Source organism: Pseudoliparis swirei, chromosome 6 (assembly GCF_029220125.1).
Source record: "Pseudoliparis swirei isolate HS2019 ecotype Mariana Trench chromosome 6, NWPU_hadal_v1, whole genome shotgun sequence".
NCBI lineage: Eukaryota > Metazoa > Chordata > Actinopteri > Perciformes > Liparidae > Pseudoliparis > Pseudoliparis swirei.
Genome location: NC_079393.1, coordinates 11,181,188 through 11,204,339, shown reverse-complemented (window position 1 = coordinate 11,204,339; position 23,152 = coordinate 11,181,188). Strand labels below are relative to the sequence as shown.

The 23,152-nt window shown below is 38.1% G+C and overlaps 1 protein-coding gene across 1 annotated transcript; it reads right to left on the bottom strand.

The window, feature by feature from the left end:
- Nucleotides 1–755: 755 nt before the first annotated feature.
- On the bottom strand, nt 756–21,180 carry LOC130195603 (mucin-2). The gene is made up of 48 exons (XM_056417229.1): nt 21,112–21,180; nt 20,948–20,986; nt 20,588–20,849; nt 19,717–19,831; nt 19,390–19,480; nt 19,200–19,312; nt 18,899–19,109; nt 18,679–18,804; nt 17,934–18,051; nt 17,707–17,845; nt 17,492–17,596; nt 17,295–17,364; nt 16,732–16,869; nt 16,477–16,641; nt 16,266–16,360; nt 16,034–16,160; nt 15,684–15,939; nt 14,921–14,970; nt 14,709–14,809; nt 14,456–14,607; nt 14,212–14,350; nt 14,027–14,134; nt 13,754–13,933; nt 13,432–13,671; nt 13,169–13,325; nt 12,842–12,970; nt 12,470–12,620; nt 11,913–11,956; nt 11,608–11,799; nt 8,717–11,512; nt 7,879–8,117; nt 6,853–7,024; nt 6,491–6,735; nt 6,211–6,394; nt 5,836–6,034; nt 5,567–5,745; nt 5,402–5,471; nt 4,548–4,687; nt 4,427–4,458; nt 4,181–4,349; nt 3,613–3,717; nt 3,463–3,503; nt 3,086–3,208; nt 2,615–2,716; nt 2,390–2,518; nt 2,126–2,165; nt 1,572–1,695; nt 756–1,406 (listed from the first exon to the last, which is right to left on the bottom strand). The coding sequence occupies exons 1-48, from the start codon at nt 21,173–21,175 to the stop codon at nt 1,238–1,240; spliced, it is 9,135 nt and encodes a 3,044-aa protein (XP_056273204.1). The 5' UTR covers nt 21,176–21,180; the 3' UTR covers nt 756–1,237.
- Between the last annotated feature and the right edge of the window lie 1,972 nt (nt 21,181–23,152).

The following is a 23,152-nucleotide window of genomic DNA, read 5'->3' as shown; positions in this document are numbered from 1 at the left end:
CCAGGACCAGGAAAATACTTTGTATCAGATTATTTTAAAGGCTCTAGTTTGGAATATTGTCGATCTGTATTTCGTCGACTACAAGTATTAGAAACACTTCTCGATACAACACAAACTGCAGCCTCCAAAATGACCAACATTTGTTATCAATACCTCTCAAAAACAGCCTTCAGAAGATGGAACTTGAGTTGAGATTATTTAGTCACACAAATTCTCCCTTGTCATCACTGAAATCTCATATTGAAGTTACAACAACCTGAACATCATATACCTTCCGAGTTCCCGATATACTAGAATACTACTATATTTAGGTGTATATTCTTGAAGAAAGTCCTGTTTTCTAAATTAGTTTGAGCCCAATGGCCGCTTTAGGGATGATAGCAACCTTGTTAATTTAACCAAGACAAAACAATGTTTTAGCAATATTTTTTGATTGTGCACCCACGGCTAAGACTAGATAATACAGTACACTAGTAAATACAATGTTTTGCTTATTGTATATTGTGGAAAAGTTACACTTTTAAAATTGTTTTTAGAAGTATCACTTGCAAAAAAACGTTGTTTTTTTAGTTGATTCATTAGTGAAAGTAGACTGTCACTGACAACATAGAAATAATAGAAACGTAATACATATACAACCATAAATAATGGTGTACTGTCATAGGCTAAATCAATGTAATATCTATTAACGTAAATAGATTATTCTCTCTACAAATAATACCTCATAAAAAATATCAAAATAACAAACAAACATGAACACACAAAAGCGAAACTTTAATGAAAATGAAGACATCCAGATGTTTGACACAGAAGATGAAAGACAAATATAGCCTGGTATTATTTTCAACCTTTATGTATATATTTGATGGGTTATAATTTAAAATTCAAATCCATGTTTTAAATCTTTCACATTTCACAACAAATGTAATCCCTTTTCCCCAAAATAAAAAAATGCTTAAATGTACTTTAATATCTGAAGCCATTATTGTGTCTTTTATCTCTCTCATAATTTTTTGCAAAATAAAGAGAAACACAAGATTAAAAACACAGCATTGTTAAGTTTGAATAAAAGGAAAATCCTCTTCAAACAGCTAAAAGAGAGACCAGGACACAAGCATGCTGTCATCACAGCGCACTATGCGGACCTGCCTCCCTGACAATAAACGAGAACGTGAATAGTGTGAAGGGATGATTTCCAGGGGTATAGGAAATTGTCTTGCAACATTTTTAGATTAGTTTAATCATCCATACATTCAGCGAATTGGCAACCACACTTGTCAACTGAAATGTAGGAGTGCTTTATCTTATTGCCATCAACGCAGACCATCTCCACCTCCTTCCTACTGGTTGCCATTTCATGACAGCATGAGCATGAATGCATCAATCGCTCGTCTTCCACAGAGTACCTGTGAATAGAGACAGTTTCACCCAGGATCAGAGTCAGTCACCTGCTGTTCAATGTGAACAACCATCTATCTTGAAACTACACATAGAAACCTGGCAGATATTTTTTAGCACGATTGATTAAGTCTGTCCTGTCAATCTTTCAGATATTTTGTTACAAATCTCACGTTGATGAGGACGCTCCACAAGCTCCTGCACAGGCTGTGATTTCCACTGGCACCACTGACTTGCAGTTCTTTGTCTGCAGATAGATGGTGTTCCTGTTGATTTGACAGCTGGTTCTTTGAGTACCTGTGAATGACACCGGGACATCTTTTTCATCTGGCTGGAATAACTAACGTCATTTCAGTGGCATAATAAACATGTTGGGCTCTGTTTTTATGCCAAAAACTTAATTTTGGGGTTTTGATTGACCACAGATGCTTCCCCATTATTGATTAGAATAGAGCTCAATTAGTGATATAAACAACTTGTCAACCAGATCTGCAACATTGTTGCAAATTGATTCATAATTAGATTTTTTTTTTAAACTCAAATGAAAGAAAAAAAAATCCATTATGAACATTTCCAGAAAATATCAACACATTCATTTATAATGAAAATAGTCTTTAGATACATCCCTACAATTTATTGTTACCACTGTCGATGCATGAACAGAGTAACACAGGATGACAGTGATAATGTGTTATTTACATTTTTTATTTGATTGTTTCATACTTACAAGTTTTGCAACAACCGTTGATGTCACTTTGTTCAGTTCCCTGTAATATAGACAATATGGATTGTAAAATATGCAGAGAGACAACACAGACTGATATCAAGTCTCTTATGAGTCATGTATACAGTATTACTGGTGCAATATATAAAGCAATTTCTAAAATGTAAATATAAAGTGCACCGTTGGATAAATTATTAACAAAGATTATAGCAGTCAGAAAGAAGAACTTCTCAATAATCCAGTGTTTCATGACTGGATTATACTCACAGGAACGCAGTTTGCTGGATCAAATGCAGGACATGTTGTTAGACTTTTAGTGGTTTTGAACTCGTCCTTCACCTTTTGGCAATCATACGTGGTGCACTTATCATTTGGCGGAGACCAAGACTGAGAAGGCTGTAAGAAGTGTAGAAGAGATACATCAGTGAACGTAAACATTAACTGGTATCAAGATTTAAAGTTACAGACTTCTAAAGATGTTCCCATACTTACTTTAATAATGATGGGAGAAGAGAAGCCTGGGACCTCCACCACACAGCTGGTTTGTTTACACAATCCACAACACTGTCCAGGTTGGTGTTCATACACATAGCCCTATGAGGAAAAAGTGCACATATCAAAATGGTGTTTCAGAGACTGAGGTCTCAACCCTGTGCAAATTAAACCAACACATTTGCACGACTAGGTATAACCTGGAAAGGTAATACAAAGAAAATCTTATAGTTTCATCAAGTTTTGTGTTTTTGTTAAACTTTTCAAACACTACTATCTTAAGTAAACAAAACACTGACATCTTCAAATCTATCTTCATGTCCACATACAAAGCAATGTATACGCATCTGCAAATGGCATACAGATCAACACAAATGCGTGTGCTTTAATGTTTAAAATAAATGGTACACTTTACCTACTTCCTATCTGATTAGAAACGTCAATGCTGTTAATAGTTACATAGAAACGTACCTCTGCACACAATCGTATACATTGCTTCACATGACACTCAATGGCGTTCAACTTGCTGCTGGGATCCTGAGTTTTAGTACAGTGGCATGATTCACACGGGTTTTTGGAGAATTCCATACCTGGCTGTAAACAAGGAAACACAAAGTCTGAGCTATAGTTCATTTAAATGTCAGGAAATGACTGTAAATATCTATTGTCTAACAACAGTGTGAATAAATACAGAAGAATTGGGATGTATGTTTAACTTACATACTATGCTTAAGATGATACTTCATTTATAGTATTCTTATTTAAAGATTGCAGAGTTTAGTAACACTTGAATAAACAAGTAAATACTTATTTGTGCACATTTAAGATACATAGATAGTATTCCTTACCTTGTACTCAGTATCATTGAAGACACAGACGCCTTTGGGTACTAGATTCAAATGACAAATATGATTACGGCTTATGCATAGTTTAGTTGGAAGACTCTCACATAATAACACAATAAGCAAATGGAACTGAAATGTATATGGAAAGCTTACGACAGCGGTAAGACGGGCAGCACGTGTCATTTGACATGTGGATCTCCAACTCAAATCCCAGTTTGCACTTATATTTTACTAACGAACAGCGGTTCGTATCACATTCTGTTGGTTAAAATAAAAACAGGTTACGTAATTAAACAAGCAGCATTGTTTACTGATTGATTCACTGACTCAAAAGAACAAGAAGAAGAAGAATCTGTCAAAGTAGTTTTGTCTCAAAATATGAGTTCAGGGAGTTGGCGAGAGAGCCTGGAAGCTGGATTTAAGAGGTTCTGGATTCTCTACAGAATGTTTTACAGGTGTGATTACTGTAAATACTGTGTAAACTGAATATACTGTATCAGTATCATGCAGAATACTCAAAGTGCCTTCCTAGACAATCATATTAGTTCAACAGTTCAACAGCACCACACAACTGTTTTCACAAACTGAGTAGTACTTCTTATAATGAGAACAATTATATTTACAGTATGTGTATAATTAGTGTGGTTCCAATTAAATCATCTCAAGATCCTTTAATTAAACATTGTTGGCAGATGAAGGTGTGTCACTTTTAATCACTCACCACAGGTCAGTCTCATACAGCAGTCCACTTTGCGCTCCACCAACACCTCACCTTCCTCGGTGCAGGTTATTGGCTCTTGAGTGGGACATGTGAGAAGCTCACACTGAACGCTCAGTGTGTCCTCATCACAAGTACACATCTTACAGTCATTCTGCCAAGTCTCACCAAGCTGTTTGAAAGAGTTTGTAACGTGTCAGCAACAAATACACATATGAATGATTATCAGTTAAGTATTGTAGCGTTTACCTGTTTAGGTTGGCCATCAGGTCCAGTGCAACCTTTGACGAGACAAAACAATTAGTTCACCTGAACATAAATTAATTCACAAAGAATATGATTTTTCTTTAAAATAGTACAATTGTCTTACAGGAGGAGACACAGAGCTCAGAATTTGAGCTGAACAGGGTCGTCCTCTCTGGGCAGAAACATCCCTCCGTGATGCCATTACAAGCTTTGTTTATTTTGCCATTTCTTCCCTGGCATCGTTTTGCCTGCTTCTCATTGTATCTAAATATGAAGACCATTAATGTTGAAAAACAAACATAATTATTTCATAAAGAAAAGTATAAATTAATAAATTATGAATACATGATAAGTATGAAGCAGTGCAAGCACACATATTATTATTTTGTACATGGCTGTATGGATTGAGGGTTGGTCCACCACTTTGGTCCAGACTGGAATATTTGTTGATAAGACATTTTGTACAGACGATCATGGACAGACAATCCCCAGATGATACTTCCTAATGACTTTGGTGATCCCCTGACTTTCCCGAGAGCCACCACAAAGTTGACATTTGTTGTTTTAAGTGAAAACTTTAAAAACCATTGGGTGGATTGCATTGTCTTTTGGTGCATACATCCAAGATCCCCTTAGGACCAGTCCGTAATGACATGGTAATCTATCCATTTTTTATGAACCCCATAATATAATACAATTTTTTATAGGTTTTGATTGATCACCAAGTACCTGCGAGACAAATTACATTCCTAGCAGCCTGACACACACAATTAAGATAGTGATATTTGTAAACAATACCGCTTAATATCAGCATGTTTCCATTGTCATTGTGTGCATGTTATGCATGCTGTGAGGTTCAGTCTAATTACAGCCCTCGGACCCGATAGCATGGTTGCAGACTCTTAGTTTTGTAAATGTACAAGCTGCTGACATTATTGGATTTATGATGTTGATACGAGAACTGAGTGATTACTGTACCTTCCATTGCACGTTAGAACAACAGTTGGTTCGCAAGGTTTGTAGACCATATGTTGTGGACATGTATAGTCTACAACAAGAGAAAAGAGATTTAAACAAGAAAAAAGTTGTATGGACATCTGAAAATGACAAAGTTAACTTTCTAATAAACTGAACCTCTCCTACCACACTGCCTGTTTGTAGCATTCCTCCAGGGTAGACAGACGGATTCTTGAGCACACATTGCGGCATACGCCGCCAAATCGGAACAACCAATGGTGGAATCTTCCATGTGGCAAACATCAAATTTACAGCTCTCGTAAAATGGTTTTGGTGAGATTACTTTGTGGCATTCCTCAAACACCCTTAATGTACAAATCAGAAGGAAGTTATTCAGAGTGATACCAAGAAAATAATTGACACATTGTTTTCATATGTTTTCTGTAAATTCTTACTTGCTGATCAGAATTTCACAGATATCCGGTTTGCAGGGTGTGACTGTAGTTGTTGGTTTTGGTGATGGTGTAGGAGATTGGTTGTCACAATATGGTTTATTCTTATCCGATACTTGCCACTGTCCCATCTGAGAGCATGAAGGATTAATCTGTCCATTTGGTAATCTGCAGTCATTTTTCCTGTTATTGTCACAGGTACCTTGTGAAAGTAAATAGTAACATGACAATTATTACAACTCATGGATAACAACATGTGGTACATCCATGGTCATTTTCATATTAAGTCTAGCACCGTTACATCATTTTTCATTTAAGAATATAACACACAGTCACACTTTTTGTGTTATTCAAACAGCCAATTGATTATCAGCTTACCACACTGTCCCTCTGTGTTGTTGTGGAAAAGGGATAAGGGCAAGTCAACGCTGTATAAGAGCCCTTTGAACATCACAATGGCTTCAATTTCCGGGATTCTCAACAGCAGCTCAATTGCTGTACTTGTTATGATAAAGTCATCATTAGAGTAGGTTGGTAATACCTGCTTGCCGTTGATGATCACCTAAACATGTTTCATCATCATTAGCACTGCATATCATTGAAATATATTCATGTAAAGTAATTTAAATAAGTTTACAATTATTGAGGTCAAATTTACCTTATTTACAGGCCTTGGGTTTCTCTCCTGTGTAAGAATAATTTCATAGTTTTTGTAGTACACAATCAAGGATTTAGGACAGGTCACAGTTCCAGAGGGATTACAGTTTTCGTTGTTGATAAGAATTGTAAAATTGTGTTGAGGAATAATCTCTTTGACAAGGACATATGTGCAGTTTTTCTGGAAGCTGTAATACTGGCCATCAAATGTCAAATAGTGAGGATCCCCCCAGCCAGCACAAACACCTGCAAATATTAGATTGAGATTACATAATATTTAACATCAATACAAATATTTATATTGTGGTATTTAAAGATGTTGCTTGAATGTGACATTTTAAAAGGTTTTTCAATTCAACTTACATCTGCAGTCATAGTGGAAACAGCAGCCTTGCTTATCATAAACCCTGACTGGTGGATGCATATTCTCACATACAGGCATGGCCGTTGGTTCACATGGTACATGCTCTGTTATTACTCTTCCATTATCACATGTTTCTGTGATGCAGTTGTTTGAACTCCAGGACTCACCATCCTGTAAATGTCAAAGTAATACGTTTAGTAATCTATTAAATAAACACTGTTAGAGCCCCCAAGGTGCACACATGCACATCATTTACATATAGAATTCATGTCATCCATGAAACAAGAAAGTTATTATATTGATTATGCTTATGAGACACATTATATGCATAAGTGTTATTATCAATCCCACTAATGGGTTGACATTCTTTTTAGAATTGTTACATTGGATCTATTTGTAGATGTAATCTGTAGTGACATATGAGGTACACAAAAAAGTTGTTTTACTTATATGGAAATCATTTTATTTATGGAGCTATTTGTTTTGCTTATGTTTCAATATCTGGTGCTATTAGTCTGTCTGGTTTCGTATAATGTGAGTTGCTCTTATTGTGTACTTGAAAGTGTTCTTATGTTGTATGTTAATGTAGTTTGGGATAAGATCCCAAAGAGATTAGCCTCGGTTTTTATATTAAACAACCATTGACCTTTGTTCCAATATTCTGCAACTACTCTGGGAAGATATCTAATGATAGAAGGTACTTCTTCTCTACTTTAACATTTTTCCAGGGAAGACTTATAAGGTGGAAAAATCAACAAAGAAGCACTCATCAATAATATAGATGTATTGGAGGCATTTCAAATTTATCAGTAATTGCATGTTGAATTTATCGACTGTTCAACTTTAATGTTGATAGTTTCATTGACAGCTTAAAATATTAAGGAGAATATGCAGAATATGCATTAAAAGTGCCTTCCTTTAATCCAAAGGAATCAAATACCTTGTTTCAGGTTTTCTCAGAATACAGACTTTGTAAACAAAGCCAATTAAGATGATTTGTTCCTTGTTTCACTAAATTCAAATACCTCTCGAGGTGGTTGCAGATATGAACAGTTTTTGGAACGCCTCACAGTGGATGAAGAAATTGTACTGGCAGTTGTCGAGACAATTAGTTTTGTAGTGCCATGGCTTGCTCTGGTGGTGGTAGGAGTTGGTGGAGTCGAAGGTTGACATGCTCTAGCAAGCTTCTCAACATGGCATGTCAAATTGCAATATGCAGTAAAACACCAGCCTTCTCCATCAGTCTTATTGTACATGAAGCTACCTATATGAGAATAAAATAAAGGCAGTTAAATAAAAAATGACTAATGAACAAGTAACAGTGCCAGGATTACAGCTGCCTTTACAATGCAACACAGGTGAATACTAGTCTGATCACATTAAAGTTTTCTGAATAAACACTGAACTATAAAGTCTATGTCTGGATCCATGATTAGAACTAAATGTACTTAACATGAGCATAAATTGTTCCAATTGCTACATATTTGCGAGAAAAGTCAATACGAACGTAGTCGTGACTGAACTTTCTCGTTCCAGTGGGAGCTCATCCCTCCACTGTGCAGGCGCCATAACCAATCGGAAGGAGCCACTAATGCATAGACTAAGATGAACAAATGATTCCGTGAACAGAATAAAGAAAATTGGTTTTGCATCCAAAAGGAATGAAGGCCAACTCAGACTGTGGATTATGGTTATATATCGCAGTGCCAACAGGATTTGACCGTAGAGCATGACAACCTTAGAGTTTAGGTTGCCTGTTGTAATCAAACGTGCCAACCTGCATTGTGAGGACACATGTAACCATGACTAAAATATTGATAATAATAAAATGAACTATAACTGAAGCAATAACCAAGTACTTACCAGGACTAAAAAATATATCCATGTATTTGCAGAAACATAAAGTTGTTCCGCCTGTTGTTGAGGACTGTTTTGCAGTTGGAGCTTCAGTAATGGGCGTTACTGTGGAGGCAGTGGTGTTCGTTACTGATGATGTTGCAGTTGTAATTGTAACAATGGCTCCTGTGAGTGATACCGTTGTTGTAACATCATCTGTAAAAACGACTGCGTTTGTTGTGATGGAGTTAATAGTTGTTGCAACAGCAGTAGTAATGGGAATTCCGGTGGTTGTTGTGGTCGCCTTTTCTGTGGTTTCCACTGAGGTGCTAGTTTCTTCAGTTGCTGTAGCAGCAGTAGTGGGTTCCTCTTCGGTGGCTGTGGTGGGTTTGTCTGTGATTGTTGTTATGGCTGTTGTTGTCGATTTATTCGTAATTGTGGGTTTGCTTGTAGTGATTGTTGTGGTTGTTGTGGTCGCCTTTACTGTAGTTTCTACTGGCGTGCTAGGTTCTTTAGTAGTTGTGGTAGCAGTAGTGTGTTCCTCTACTGTGGTTGATTTATCTTTGATTGTAGTTGCTGTTGTTGTGGATTCATTTGTAATTGTAGGTGTGTTTGTAGTGGTTGTGGTTGTTGTTGTAGTCGCCTTTTCTGTGGTTTCCACTTGTGTGCTTGGTTCTTCTGTAGTTGTGGTGGCAGTAGTAGTGTGTTCCTCTAATGGGGTTGTGGTGGGTTTGCCTATGATTGTAGTTGTTCTGGCTGTTGTTGTTATTGTCGATTTATTTGTAATTGTGGGTGTGTTTGTAGTGGTTGTGGTGGTTGTTGTGGTCGCCTTTTCTGTGGTTTCTACTGGCGTGCTTGGTTTTTCAGTAGTGGTGGCAGCAGTAGTGTGTTCCTCTACTGTGGTTGATTTATCTTTGATTGTAGTTGTTGTTGTTGTGGATTCACTTGTAATTGTAGGTGTGTTTGTAGTGGTTGTGGTGGTTGTTGTGGTCGCCTTTTCTGTAGTTTCTACTGGCGTGCTTGGTTCTTCTGTAGTTGTGGTGGCAGCAGTAGTGTGTTCCTCTACTGTGGTGGGTTTGTCTATGATTGTAGTTGTTGTGGTGGTTGTTGTTGCGGATTCATTTGTACTTGTGGGTTTGTTTGTTGTGGTTGTGGTGGTTGTTGTGGTCGCCTTTTCTGTAGTTTCTTCTGGCGTGCTCGGTTCTTCAGTTGTTGTAGCAGTAGTAGTGTGTTCCTTTACTGTGGTTGTTCTTGTTGTGAGTCTTTCTGTGGTTTTTGCTGAGGTTGTAGTGGATGGTCCTTTTGTTGTTGTTGAGGATGCAGTTGTGGTTGAAGGTTCACACGTGTTAATGCAACATTTAATTCGAATTACATAGTTAAGACAAATAGGAGGTAAACCCTGGTCTATGCCATGACAGATTAGTCCATAGCTTGAGTTGCATATTACTTTTTGATCTAGATCTTTCAAAGGAATGTTCTCATACTCTTTTCCTCTACATTCTATCTCCAGAGGTTTACTGCAAACACTCAGATCCAGATCGGAAATTCCTTCGATGGGTTCATCATCTCCAAAACCGTTTTCAACACCAGGGTAAGTAGTGTCTGTCCAGTCTGACCACGTACAAACAGAGCAGTCAGCCGATGTTGTACGTTTTTCTGTGGTTGTCGCAGCAGTAGTGTGTTCCTCTACTGGGGTTGTGGTGGGTTTGTCTATGATTGTAGTTGTTGTTGTTGTTGTCGACTTTTCAGTTTCTACTGACGTGCTAGGTTCTTGAGTAGTTGTGGCAGCAGTAGTTGGTTCCTCTACTGTGGCTGTGGTGGGTTTGTCTATGATTGTAGTTGTTGTGGTGGTTGTTGTTGCGGATTCATTTGTAATTGTGGGTTTGTTTGTAGTGGTTGTGGTGGTTGTTGTGGTCGCCTTTTCTGTAGTTTCTACTGGTGTGCTTGGTTCTTCAGTAGTTGTGGCAGCAGTAGTTGGTTCCTCTACTGTGGTGGGTTTGTCTATGATTGTAGTTGTTGTGGTGGTTGTTGTTGCGGATTCATTTGTAATTGTGGGTTTGTTTGTTGTGGTTGTGGTGGTTGTTGTGGTCGCCTTTTCTGTAGTTTCTTCTGGTGTGCTCGGTTCTTCAGTTGTTGTAGCAGTAGTAGTGTGTTCCTTTACTGTGGTTGTTCTTGTTGTGAGTCTTTCTGTGGTTTTTGCTGAGGTTGTAGTGGACGGTCCTTTTGTTGTTGTTGAGGATGCAGTTGTGGTTGAAGGTTCACACGTGTTAATGCAACATTTAATTCGAATTACATAGTTAAGACAAATAGGAGGTAAACCCTGGTCTATGCCATGACAGATTAGTCCATAGCTTGAGTTGCATATTACTTTTTGATCTAGATCTTTCAAAGGAATGTTCTCATACTCTTTTCCTCTACATTCTATCTCCAGAGGTTTACTGCAAACACTCAGATCCAGATCGGAAATTCCTTCGATGGGCTCATCATCTCCAAAACCGTTTTCAACACCAGGGTAAGTAGTGTCTGTCCAGTCTGACCACGTACAAACAGAGCAGTCAGCCGATGTTGTACGTTTTTCTGTGGTTGTCGCAGCAGTAGTGTGTTCCTCTACTGGGGTTGTGGTGGGTTTGTCTATGATTGTAGTTGTTGTTGTTGTTGTCGACTTTTCAGTTTCTACTGACGTGCTAGGTTCTTGAGTAGTTGTGGCAGCAGTAGTTGGTTCCTCTTCTGTGGTTGTGGTGAGCCTTCCTGTGATTGTTGTTGAGAAAGTCTGAATCTGTGTCACAGCCTCAGTTGTAACACTTGGAGTGGGAGTCGGTCTCTCTGTGAATGTCAAAAAAAATACAAAATGTCACTGAAATTGAGTATTTTGGAAATATTTCACCTTTAGGCATTTCTACCGTCTTTTTAAATCTTACCACTTGTTTTAAAATTAAAGATTGTTGTTGTTGGTGTCTGTGTGGGTGCAGTTATAGAGCAAGTCTCTATGATTCTTGTAATATTTCCTTTTTCTCCACAAACAGCTCTGATACAGGTTCCATCTCCATCATGGGTGTCGTAGACTGTATCTCCATACTTGTACACATGTCCTTGGTATGAACAGGTACAAGCTGCAAAAAAATAATTATTTGAGAATTATAAGAATATTTGTATTTGTATTCTATTGTGTTATAATGAATCTGTGTTATGATCACATCACATAACTTGTCATAACCGTACTCACCTTTGATATCATAGATGCACTCCATCTTTGTTGAAGAACAATAACTAAAAGATAGACGAGAATTAGACAGTGGGCCTTTTTGTTGATCAATCAAGAAAGAAAGTGTGGTGGAAATTAATGTTCTGTTACCTTGTGAGAAATCAAAAGTCGTTTAAGCATGGTTGTCTTATAAAACTTTATTACATGAATAAAATAATGCTGTATTAAGCATGGAAAGTAGACAGTAGGATCTTAAACATATTCAGAAACAAAAATGATCCATCTATCTATCCAGTAGCTATACCCCCTTATCACTTGTGATAGTCTTAAGGAGCTGGAGCATATATGAATACAACAAAATCAAACAACACGTTTCCTCCAAGGGAATCTTTCTTAAGGGTTCCCATCCCATCAACTGTGATCTGCCCTACGCTGCAGTATTTAGTGGTGCCCTGATGTCTAATGGTAATGTCTTAATTGTTATTATTATCACCATTACCTTAATGTATTATATATAAATATAGTATATATCTAATATATTGTATGATATAAGTATAATAAGATGGAAAGTGACCTACCACTTGTGACAGTTTTCCTTTGGCAGCATGAGCGCCCCTTCTTTGTAGTGCTTCCCATCATCATCATAGCAGCCACAATGTTCCTGCGACACACACTGCATCGTATCTTCTTCCAAATAAGATCGTTCAGGCGGGCAATTTGCATAGCAACCTTGAAAAGTTAAATGTTATTGTAAATTGCCGAACTAGCACTCAATAAGTACGGACAGGAAGTCTTGCCTAAATCAAGTGAGAATCTCTTTGTGGTGAAAGGAAAATAAGAAGCACAATTGTGTTTAACCAGTGGACTTTACTAGAAAACACAGATCGTGGTTAACTCTTTCACTAAAAACCCTAAAAATACATATATTACAACTTTCATGTAATTTCTACCTTCTAGTGCTGGAATGTGATTGTAGCATGCTCCCGAGGGATTCCTGCATGTCCTCATGCACGGTTTCCCACAAGGCTCATAGTGCCATTCGCACTCTCCATCAGGGTTGTAAAAATCACAGAACAGGGCTAATGAAACAAAAGACAGGAATATTTAAAAGATAAAATATAAGATTGCCTGATTATTTATAACATCTTCATAATCAAATTTTAATTCAGCTTTATTTGTAAAATATATATTATAAATGATTAATGCCTTATGGTAATTGCAATCACATTGCTTTTTTCTGGTTTATCTTCTGAGTGAAACACAAATAAAATACTCACGGCAAATTTTAGGAGTCCTCCATTTCACGCAGGATCCGGCCTCATTACAGGCTGCTGCGTAGGCTGATACAGCCGAGCAGAAACAATCACAATCCCCCCCCGTGTTGCAGGAACAAGTGTCTCTCACACAAGAATCATAATAGTTTTGTGGATCCACCTTTTTGAAAGAAACCATTGTAAATGTGAGTATGGGAGTCGGGATTATGTTCTGATCTCTAATTATACAAAAAAATGGAATTGAATTTATTTGGTAGATTTCTTACCTTTGAATGGCAACCAGCAAATACTATACTATTGATAATGCTGCAGTGTTTTAATGCCCATGCTTGCCTGTGTGAGTACAGCCAGCAAGGATTTTTGTGTGTGTCAGCATTCGGGCAGCTAGGTGACACTTTCCAGCTGTTTCCAAAGTCAAGGGCTTCAACAACAACTTCTTTGCTTCTCGTGGTAAAATCGTTCTTGATATTCCCATCATAATTACCACAAAGACCACATATTTTTCCCTGGATGAAAAAAGATTGAAATAATTTGTAAAATGGCAACCTTATTAATATTTACCTGACGCCTGTATATCCCCTCACCCACCTTGAATGTGGGCTTGAGTTTGATCATGACGGTTGTCTTCTTATCCCAAATGAGAACAAGACCATTCTTTGCCTCAATGACAAGGTAAATGCCCATAGTGTGGACTTTAAAGGGTATGTCCACACCTTTGCTTTGTTTGATAACTCTGACATGTTCCTCTGAAAGAACTATTTCATTGTTCTGAAAGAAACAAAACATGCTTATTTGTAGCACTGCAATATTATTTTCAGCTTCAAAAATAATATTCTGACTGCATATATTAGTGCTATATACCCCTAGGTAGAGTTTGATAGCAGTGGAGCAGATGCTTTCAGTTGTTCCACATGGGATGCTCTCAGCCAGGACCCGAAAAGTGCCGTTCCAATTGTCCTCACAGTAATCCTGCAAGATGTTGATGTCAGTATTGCAAAGCAGACTTTTTAAAAATTACAAAGTATATGTAAAGAAGTCTGCAATACCTGAGTGAAGACGTAGCCACAGTCCCCATTAAAGGAGAATTTCTTTTCATCAAAAGTTATGTAATGCCCTTCTCCATATACGGTACAGGTTCTATCACAACCGTGATCTGTACATTCCCATGTTCTGCTTTTGCAGGTGCTATGATTTAAATAGATTAGGGGATTTCAAGTCAGTTATCCACAAAAACACAAAACAGTGATCTTACACAGCTCGGCCTTAGCATGGAAAGAATAAAAGGTTTACCAGGTATTGCAGTCCACAGTAACAGTCTGTCCAGGGTTATAGGAATCTCCATTATATGTGCAGGGACAGTTCTCCTTCTTAATACAGCCTCCTTTACCATCAGACAGCAGGTCAGCAGGACATACGCAGTCTGACATGCACTGTGTACTGACCTATACAGAATGACAGCAAATAATTGAACATGCTACTTTAATACACATGTGTAGAATATTAAAGAACATTTATGAACCAGAAATCAGAATATCAATCTTACACATTCTGTGTCCAGTATCTGGCAGCTTCTTTGGCACTCTGACCCCTTGTCACCTGGCATTGCGTTTGAGCAGTTGAAGAAAATCATTGGTTCGATGCACGCTGATGACAAAGATAGTGTGTTACAAAGGACAACACTGTATGCTTGGTGTTGGTCATACTGTGCTTTGTTATAGAGGGATTACTACGAGGACCTGAGTGCTTTGTACCTACATCCAGTTATTTGGGTTCCTGTACATTCTAGTTTTCCATAATGGCATAAGCTGAAATACATAGAAAGACACGCCAGGTTAACTCTTACTAGTTTCTGCTTAATTTCTTGCAAAGCAAAAACAGTGGTCAGTGGACAAGTGGTTCCCAAGTGGTTATGCCTTTGGATCTGCAATTCTCATTGTCTACACAGATTTACTTGACAGGTTTACTTGAAAGTTTGCAGGGAGTCGGGGACTATTTTAGCACATATTAAGCCAATGTGCCACACTTTTAACATGAAAATACAAATGAAAAAAAGTGCAAATGGTGCTTTAGCCAAATTAAATGAGAAACAATGTATGAGGTGCAATTAAGACTTCTAAACAGTAAAATACATTGCATCAGCAATTGAAACATATTCAGGCTTACAAACAATTGTACTGTGTAGCGTGTAAATAGGCAAACAAATAAGTAAAGTGCAATAAAGAACTTACTTTGCTGATTAAAACAAAGAGAGAACAAAGTTGTTCACAGTAGATTTCCAAAAAGTCTAGCCAGGGCAGTACTTTACTGCATATATACCGTTTGTTGGTAAATCGTCACTTTCAGTAAAACCAAATGTATTTGAGACCTCTGGTGCATGTCATACCCCTTCGCTCTCTCTTCTCATCTCTCTCTCTTATCACTTTCATCAGCTGACTAATACAAGTCTAAAATAACCCCCAAATAATCATTAAAATATATTATTCTGCTTTAATTTGACAAGAAATATTGAAAAACTCACCAACTTTGTGCATGGACTTGGACGGCATGGCCGTGGCGTACCTGCTGGTCTCCCACATGACAGGAGCAGTCTGAGGCTGACACACACTGTCCATTCTCGTTGAGGTAAGTTCCTTCAGCACAGCCGCAGCCGTCAAGCTGAGTAAATTCAACCTCACATGTGGCATCTGACTCACTAAGAGAGCGGCAGGTGCGTCCACAGCTTGTCATTTGGTAGCCGTACACAAAAGTCGAAGGGCAGTCAGTCATGTATTTATCTTTTGAAAGGAAACAGGTTCACTTTGTGTTTAAATACCATCAATAAATATAGACTTCATTTATTTCACATTTGATAGCTTAGGTTTAACTTACGGCATACAGTGTTCCTCCATCCATTCAATAAGACACCTTCAGCAGCACATGCATGGACATAAGAGGATACAGCAGCACACATGCACTCCTCACTGTTTTCACAGACGCAGGTGTCATAAACACAAGACTGCAGAGAGAAGCAGAAACAAGCTCAATTGATAGATGCAATGTTAAATTGTTAAATAAGCACACACACACATTAAACCGCATGCAAACATAAATCACTGCTTACAACTTCATAGTCTTCTGGATTTATTACGGAATGGCACTTTGCAAAAATCTCTTCTGGGTCTGACAGCAAGGCGCACCAGTGTTTGGCATATTTCTCTACAAAGACAAATAAACATTGGTAAATTTGGTAAAATGTTGTAAAGAATTTGGTTAATCGGTAAAATATCAAGATGAATGATATAAATATATGGAGTGTGATGACTGTGACCTACCCTTGGTTATGCTCAAAATACAGGGGTCCCCCATTATGTTGGTCACATCGGAGCAGATTGATTTGGTCTTCCATGTGTTGACAAATGTCCCAGCAGTCCGCTCAGTCAGTCCATTTGAGGCCTTGAAGTCATCAGCTTCCACATCATTAAAATCTCCACAAAGACCTGGATAAAGGTAATGCTACTTAATTTGTGTACAATAATCTTTGCAAAATGCAGATATTTTACACAATAATCAACAGAAATAAAACATACCCCTGAGTTTTCCCTTATGGGAAACACTGGCTTTGATGTAGACCTGCATAATGGGTGAAAGCTGAATCTCGAGGAGAAGCCCAACATTGGTTTGGATTACAATGAAGAATGTCGATGGGCTGAAGACTATGACGTCATCTGCAAGGGAAAACATTTTTACATTGAATAAAGAGATTAATTTGAGCAAACTCAATTACATTGTTAGGATTTGAGTTGTTTCCTGTTTTATGTTGAAGTCCCTGTCTCGTTTCCTGTTTCCCTGCTCTTCCCTCCCTGTGCTTGTCTGTTTCTTTCCTGATTGTTTCCAGCCACGCCCTGATTGTTTCCACCTGTGCCCCCACCTGTGTCTCATTCCCCTGTGTATTTAATCTGTGTCCTTCTATTGTCTGTTGTCGGATCGTCCCTTTTTGTTCCGTGTGGTGTTTGGCCGTGTTCCTGTCTTGAGAATAAAGCCTTTTTTTCAAGAAACTCCGGTTGCGTTTGGGTCCTCCGCACCACGCATCCGTAACATACATGTTGTGATATCATCGGAGAATGAGCTCTAAAAAGAACCAACCACTCACCCGTGATAAGAGGGAGCTGGGTGTTTAGTTTGTTAAACAAAACCTTTCCATTAGCTTCAACCACAATCCTCTGCAGTGGGAAACAAATTACAATATGTTAAAAACCTCGGGGTGAACCTTTCCAGCAGATGTGAAATGGAGAACATTCTATAAAGTTAACTTTATTATGAAAGAACCATGATATACTGTAATTGTACCTTGTCTTTAGGCAGTACTAGGGTGACTGCAGACAGGCAAGTCGACTTCTCTAAATCTTTACATTTGGCCAGGTTACCAAGGACGCTGAAAGTCCCATTAGTTTCCTAAAGTCCAGAACATAAAAATGCACTTGATTACAAACAGTTTGATTATTAAAAAGCAATGTAACGTATGTGGAATAAAGGATGAATTCATTTAAGTTTAAATGCCTCACCGTGGAGAGTGCATAAGAGCAGTCTCCATGGAAAGAATAGGTTTTGTCATCATAGGTGGAAATGTGGCTGCCACCCAGCACGGAGCAGATGCCAGGACAGTCTAGACTCTCACAGCACCACTGGGCCTGGGTACAGGTGCTGTCAACAGAGTTCAGTCAGTCCGACTAAACAGATCAACTTAAATGCACATGTCATGAACATCATATTGAAAATAGTGAGTAATTACCAATGTTGACATGTCCTTGAGTATGTTTCCCCTGATTTGTATGGCTTGCCGTTGTGTAAGCAGGAGCATGTGTCAGCAGCAACACATCCCCTCTGAGTAATGTCATCAAAGACGGTGCCTTGGCAGAAACATAATGACACCATTAGTCTAGTCTGTAAAGTGAACTGTTCTACACAATACAAACCCCATTAATAATGTGTGCATATGAATTAACAACATAGACACAGATTTTTGCCATTTTGTATTCAAGATCAAAACAAAACTGCATTAAATCTATGAGCACGTCGTTTACATTTCGTTGTCCATGGCCTGACAGCTCTCTCTTTTAATTTGTAATACATTAGACTACTCAGTTGTAGAAGTGCACCAAACCGACTGCAGCCAAAGTTAATTACAATGTAGCATCTCAACTGTAAAAAGATGAGTGTTGAGAGGACAAGGACACATGTAATGAATGTGATAATCTCACTATATTAACATGACGTGATTGATTCACTATTTGAAGGCAACTAAATACTAAAACATAGGTCCTAACCTGCCGCTCGATCTATAACTCCAGCTTTTGTTGTTCCAACAACTTGACGGTAATTCAACAGCATGAATTACTCATTTTACACAGTAAGTCGAGAGCACAAATGAAGTAATTAGAGAGCATTAATAAATCACCTGTGAATGGAAATAAACCCTCTGCTATCTGCTCGACCACACACATGATCTGTGCTGGTTTTAATATCAGGAAACCTACCCGTTGGACAAAAGCATCCATCTATGCAGTGATCCTCACACTCTTGGCTTCTCTGGGGGTTGCTGCAGGTGTCAGTACAGGGACTACCGCATTCGTTATACTCCATGTTGAAAGGGCATGTTTTTGCTAATCAACACACAAAAAAAGTTACATTTAGAAACAGTGATTCTTAAACAACTGCAGTAAAAACGTCTAACCTCAATTGTGTAAATGTTCTTACCACACAGTTGTGCTGTCTTCCATTGCTGTGGTACCCCGCCTGCATGAGCGCACTGACGAGAGTATTCTGATGTGGTGGCACATAGGCATGAGGTACGACTGTGACAGAGGCACAGGTCCTTCACACAGGCTTCGATGAAGGCGTCAGTATCAATCAGCTCTTGACAGCTGAGGAATGCAGGTCCTGTCAGCAGGTTTGCACAGAGGTCATTCTGTGGGGCAAAGTATATGATGTATTTAAAATGTTTTTGGGCTGTTGTTATGTATAGAAATATGTGAAAGGCAAATCCATTTTCACATACTTGATTTTCACAGGTCTGTGTGGCAGCAGTGGAGATTCCTTCACACTCTTCAATAGGACCATTGACTTTCCAGGACTCCCCGTAATATTCAAGCGGTAAAGACTCCCCTGTTTCTAAAGGAAAAAGAGGTTTTAGCAAATGTGAAGACTGATTTAGAGCAGATTCTTTGGCTTTATTATTAAGTATTCACCTGTTTGAATTAACTCATCGTAAACCTGGACTCCATTGTAGTCACCACACAGGCCACAGGTCTGATTCTTGAATTTGCTATCCAGCTCAACCTTAAAACCAGGTGAGAATTTGTTAATAATAAGTTATTTAATTATGCTCTTTATTTAAAAATGGCTTCAATTTTATTCAACATGGATTCATCTTTATGTCACCATAGTTTATTATCTAATCTCCCGAACAGTATTACCACTAAATAAGTGGAAGTTACCAAAATAATAATACAAAGTATTATTCAGATATTATTTATACAAATGTGCAATGTATGACGACATATTGATACACATACCCAGAGGGAGTCTTTTTCATTCCACATCACAACCAAACCCAGCTTTGCCTCGATTTTCACGTAGGAGACGGCTCTTTCAATTAAAATGCCACTTTGGCTGAATGGTATAGTGACACTGTAGAGAAAGGAGGATAAGACATTAAGCATCACGTGAACCAGATCATCAGCTGGTAGTGAAAAGTCACATCATCAACACATTAACTCACTCCTCTTGCCCAAGTAATACGACAGAACAAGGAGGAGACATTTTGTAAGTGTATATTTGTAGGAACAGTGGAGTATGAAGTCAGTTTGTATACATATGATGTAATGGTTTCAATCCTAGACCCTAGTTCTAATCTGCCTTTACTAATAGAAAGGCTGGAATTGTAAAGGGTATATACAGGGTATGTCCTTCATAAAACCCTTTGTTCCAGATTTGGGTTGTAGGGACTTTTACAGTTATTTAAAGCTGTGATTATTTTGTAAAACGGTAGAAGGCTGTTATTAATATAATAATCCATGTACTGAAAAAAGGACACTAAAGATTGCAAGAAACAATGATGGAAAAAAGACCTGAACATTAAAATAAAATAAACATAATACTGGCTCTTTATTAAACACCTACATCTTTTATAACAATTGACCTACTCCATACAACTCAAAAAACAATTCGGAGAACAACGGTGGTGTGCTCATTTAGCTAATCAGACAGATCTCTCAGAACTATTCGATGTACCATGTGCTATATTTTAGTTTATATTCGGCAACTTTGCCTCCATTTACTGATCCCATTACTTCATATTTGTTTTCTTTCTTGTTTCTTATTTACTTGTTGCTCACTGTTCTTATGTGATAAATCGTCATAAATAAAAAGCAAAACCAGACTCACGGCTCATCATTGATTAGGATGGATGTCTTGGCTAATTCCACAACGACCCCATCCAGTTTCATAGTGACCTTTTTAATGGTGATGGACCCATTCGTCTCCTGCCGTTGAAACTGGATATTGAAACTTTCGTAGCTTCCCCTACACTGGGACGCAAGGATGTAGTTGCAGGTCGAGGGAAGCTGGAAGAAATCTCCATCGAAAGTCTTAAAGTGATAGTTTCCCCATGTACTGCAGATCTGGTCGTTGTTAGCGGGTCTCACTTCTTGATTATGGAAAACAAACAAACATGCATTACACTGTAGTTCAAACTGTACATGACTTTTAGGTTTGTTATCCTTCATCTTTGAAAAAAATAACTACCTTGAATGACTGGCATTTTCGGAACCATCTGAACAGTGACTGAAAAAAGAAAGACACATTATCAATAATATTACAGACTTTTTATATTTGTATTATCCAGTAAACACAATAAAGGTTGGATTCGATATATGTGGCTCTCTTTGTGTGCCATTGCCTGTACAAACCCGTGCTGGCTGCTAGTTGTCCAAGGTAGAGGACGAGCCATGGTGTTACCCATTCAAGTAGCATCCTGCTTGTTCCCATGATCTTTGAGTCGTCCCTGTCCTGACAGGGATAGTTGAGCTGACTGGTGCCACACTACCAATGTCATGTTATATAGTTCATTGCGTGTTTGCAGTTCAGGAGGGGTAAAGGAGACATTTTGGGTGTCAACCATTGTGGTTTTTGTCTCCATTGAGACCACACCCATGAAGACGTTGCTTATGACAACATTTCATCCTCATACAGTATCTGTGTGGTAAAGCATCCTAACTCTCACTCTCAGTTTCCACAGCTCTATTTCGTTGTTGATCTTACATTAAGATACATTCTATAGTTATAGAAATAATCTTTTAAATTCAACTCACATACTTTTTAGTAATGTCCTGTTTATTGAGAGGGGAGGATTATTATTTATACTTATACTTAAACAGTAAGTTTGTACTTTTCTTACTGATGCATAGCATTTTAAGCTGCGGGTTCAACCTCCGTGTCTGTTGAGTGCATTTGTAGCAACTTGCTTATACTTGAGGCCATTTGGCAAACACTTAGACACAGCGTTTTGAAATGTGTGCTGATAGTCAAGCATGTTCCTTTTTCTCGGATTTCATGTCGGCCTTTGTTGTGCTTATATATACAGAAACTAAACACACTTTTCAAATTTCTAAAGTGTGGGTTGGCAATATTCATTTTTAAAGATAAATAAGTGCTTCTTAATTCCTGTTTTCTATTTGAGATAGATTAACATTTAGCTACAAGCAAACTTTTTTAGTGTTGTCGTAGATTTCAGTCCCAGAGTCCCCCAGAAGAAGATTGTTAGGTTGTCTAACTGTTGGATAATTGTGGTGCTGTAAAATATGAAGGGCACAACCCTGTACAATTACTAATAACAGATGTTATTACATATATTATTAATTATATTAATGATATTTTTGACAGTAAGTGGGCGGTCCCAGTAACCATCGTAGCTATAGGAAGATGTTAATAAAGCTAACCTTATCACGAGACGTCTGACCATCTAATCTTGCACTGCATTACAAGTGAATGTCATAATGTTATCTCAATTACTGGCCAGATAATATAGTTCACAGTTAGCCAGGCTATGACAGTATATATCAATTTGTTAAGAAAAACAAAAAAACATTCAAATCCAATTTATTTTATTTAAAAGGCATATTATGAAAGTATTCTTAGTGGTCTCCACAGGATGATGTTCAAGAAGCTCAGATGGAACCACAGAATGAACCAAGCCGGTGTCTGCAGTCTTGAATGGGAAGTTCTTCAGTATTGTCTCTCGAACACCAGATGGGAAGGTCTAGACGTGTAAACTCTGCACCAAAAAGAAAGCGGTAATATCTGGAACGCTTTGAGCTGCATCAAATTCCAAAACTCACCTGAAGAGACATCATCCTGACAGTCTTGATGATTTTAAAAGGCACAAGAGGCCTGATTATAGTGGAAAAAAGACAAACACCCCCTATAGGGAGACTCAACTGTTTGAACATACAGTAACACAGGGTACTCTTGATTCTCTCATTACTTTGTACATCATGAAGGGAATTAATCCTTTGTCCACAGTTGAACAAACTGAATTTGTTGAATTGATTCATGGATTAAACACTAATCTGATAGTGATTTCCAGACATACACTGAGAAGGAAAATAGAAGCAGATTTCAATGCCAAAGAAAAGTGATCTGAAAGAGAAACTGAAGATGGTGCAAGATGTTTGCACCACTGCTGACATCTAGTCCACTAGTAAGACTATAGCTCCATGGACGTAACAGCTCATTGGATCAAGACAGATTAAATTGAACGTGAATCGAATATGCCGTGGTTGGTTTTATCCAACCCCCATGGTTGTTTTCATATTCATGCTGTTCATGAGACGACCCTCTCTGCCACTGGCTCGTGTTCCTGCAGGTGGGCGTGGCCAAGGGTCATCAGGAGAGTGGAAACACCTGAGGTAATCAGCAGCATTCTGTGCCAAATAAATAAACCCCTTTCTG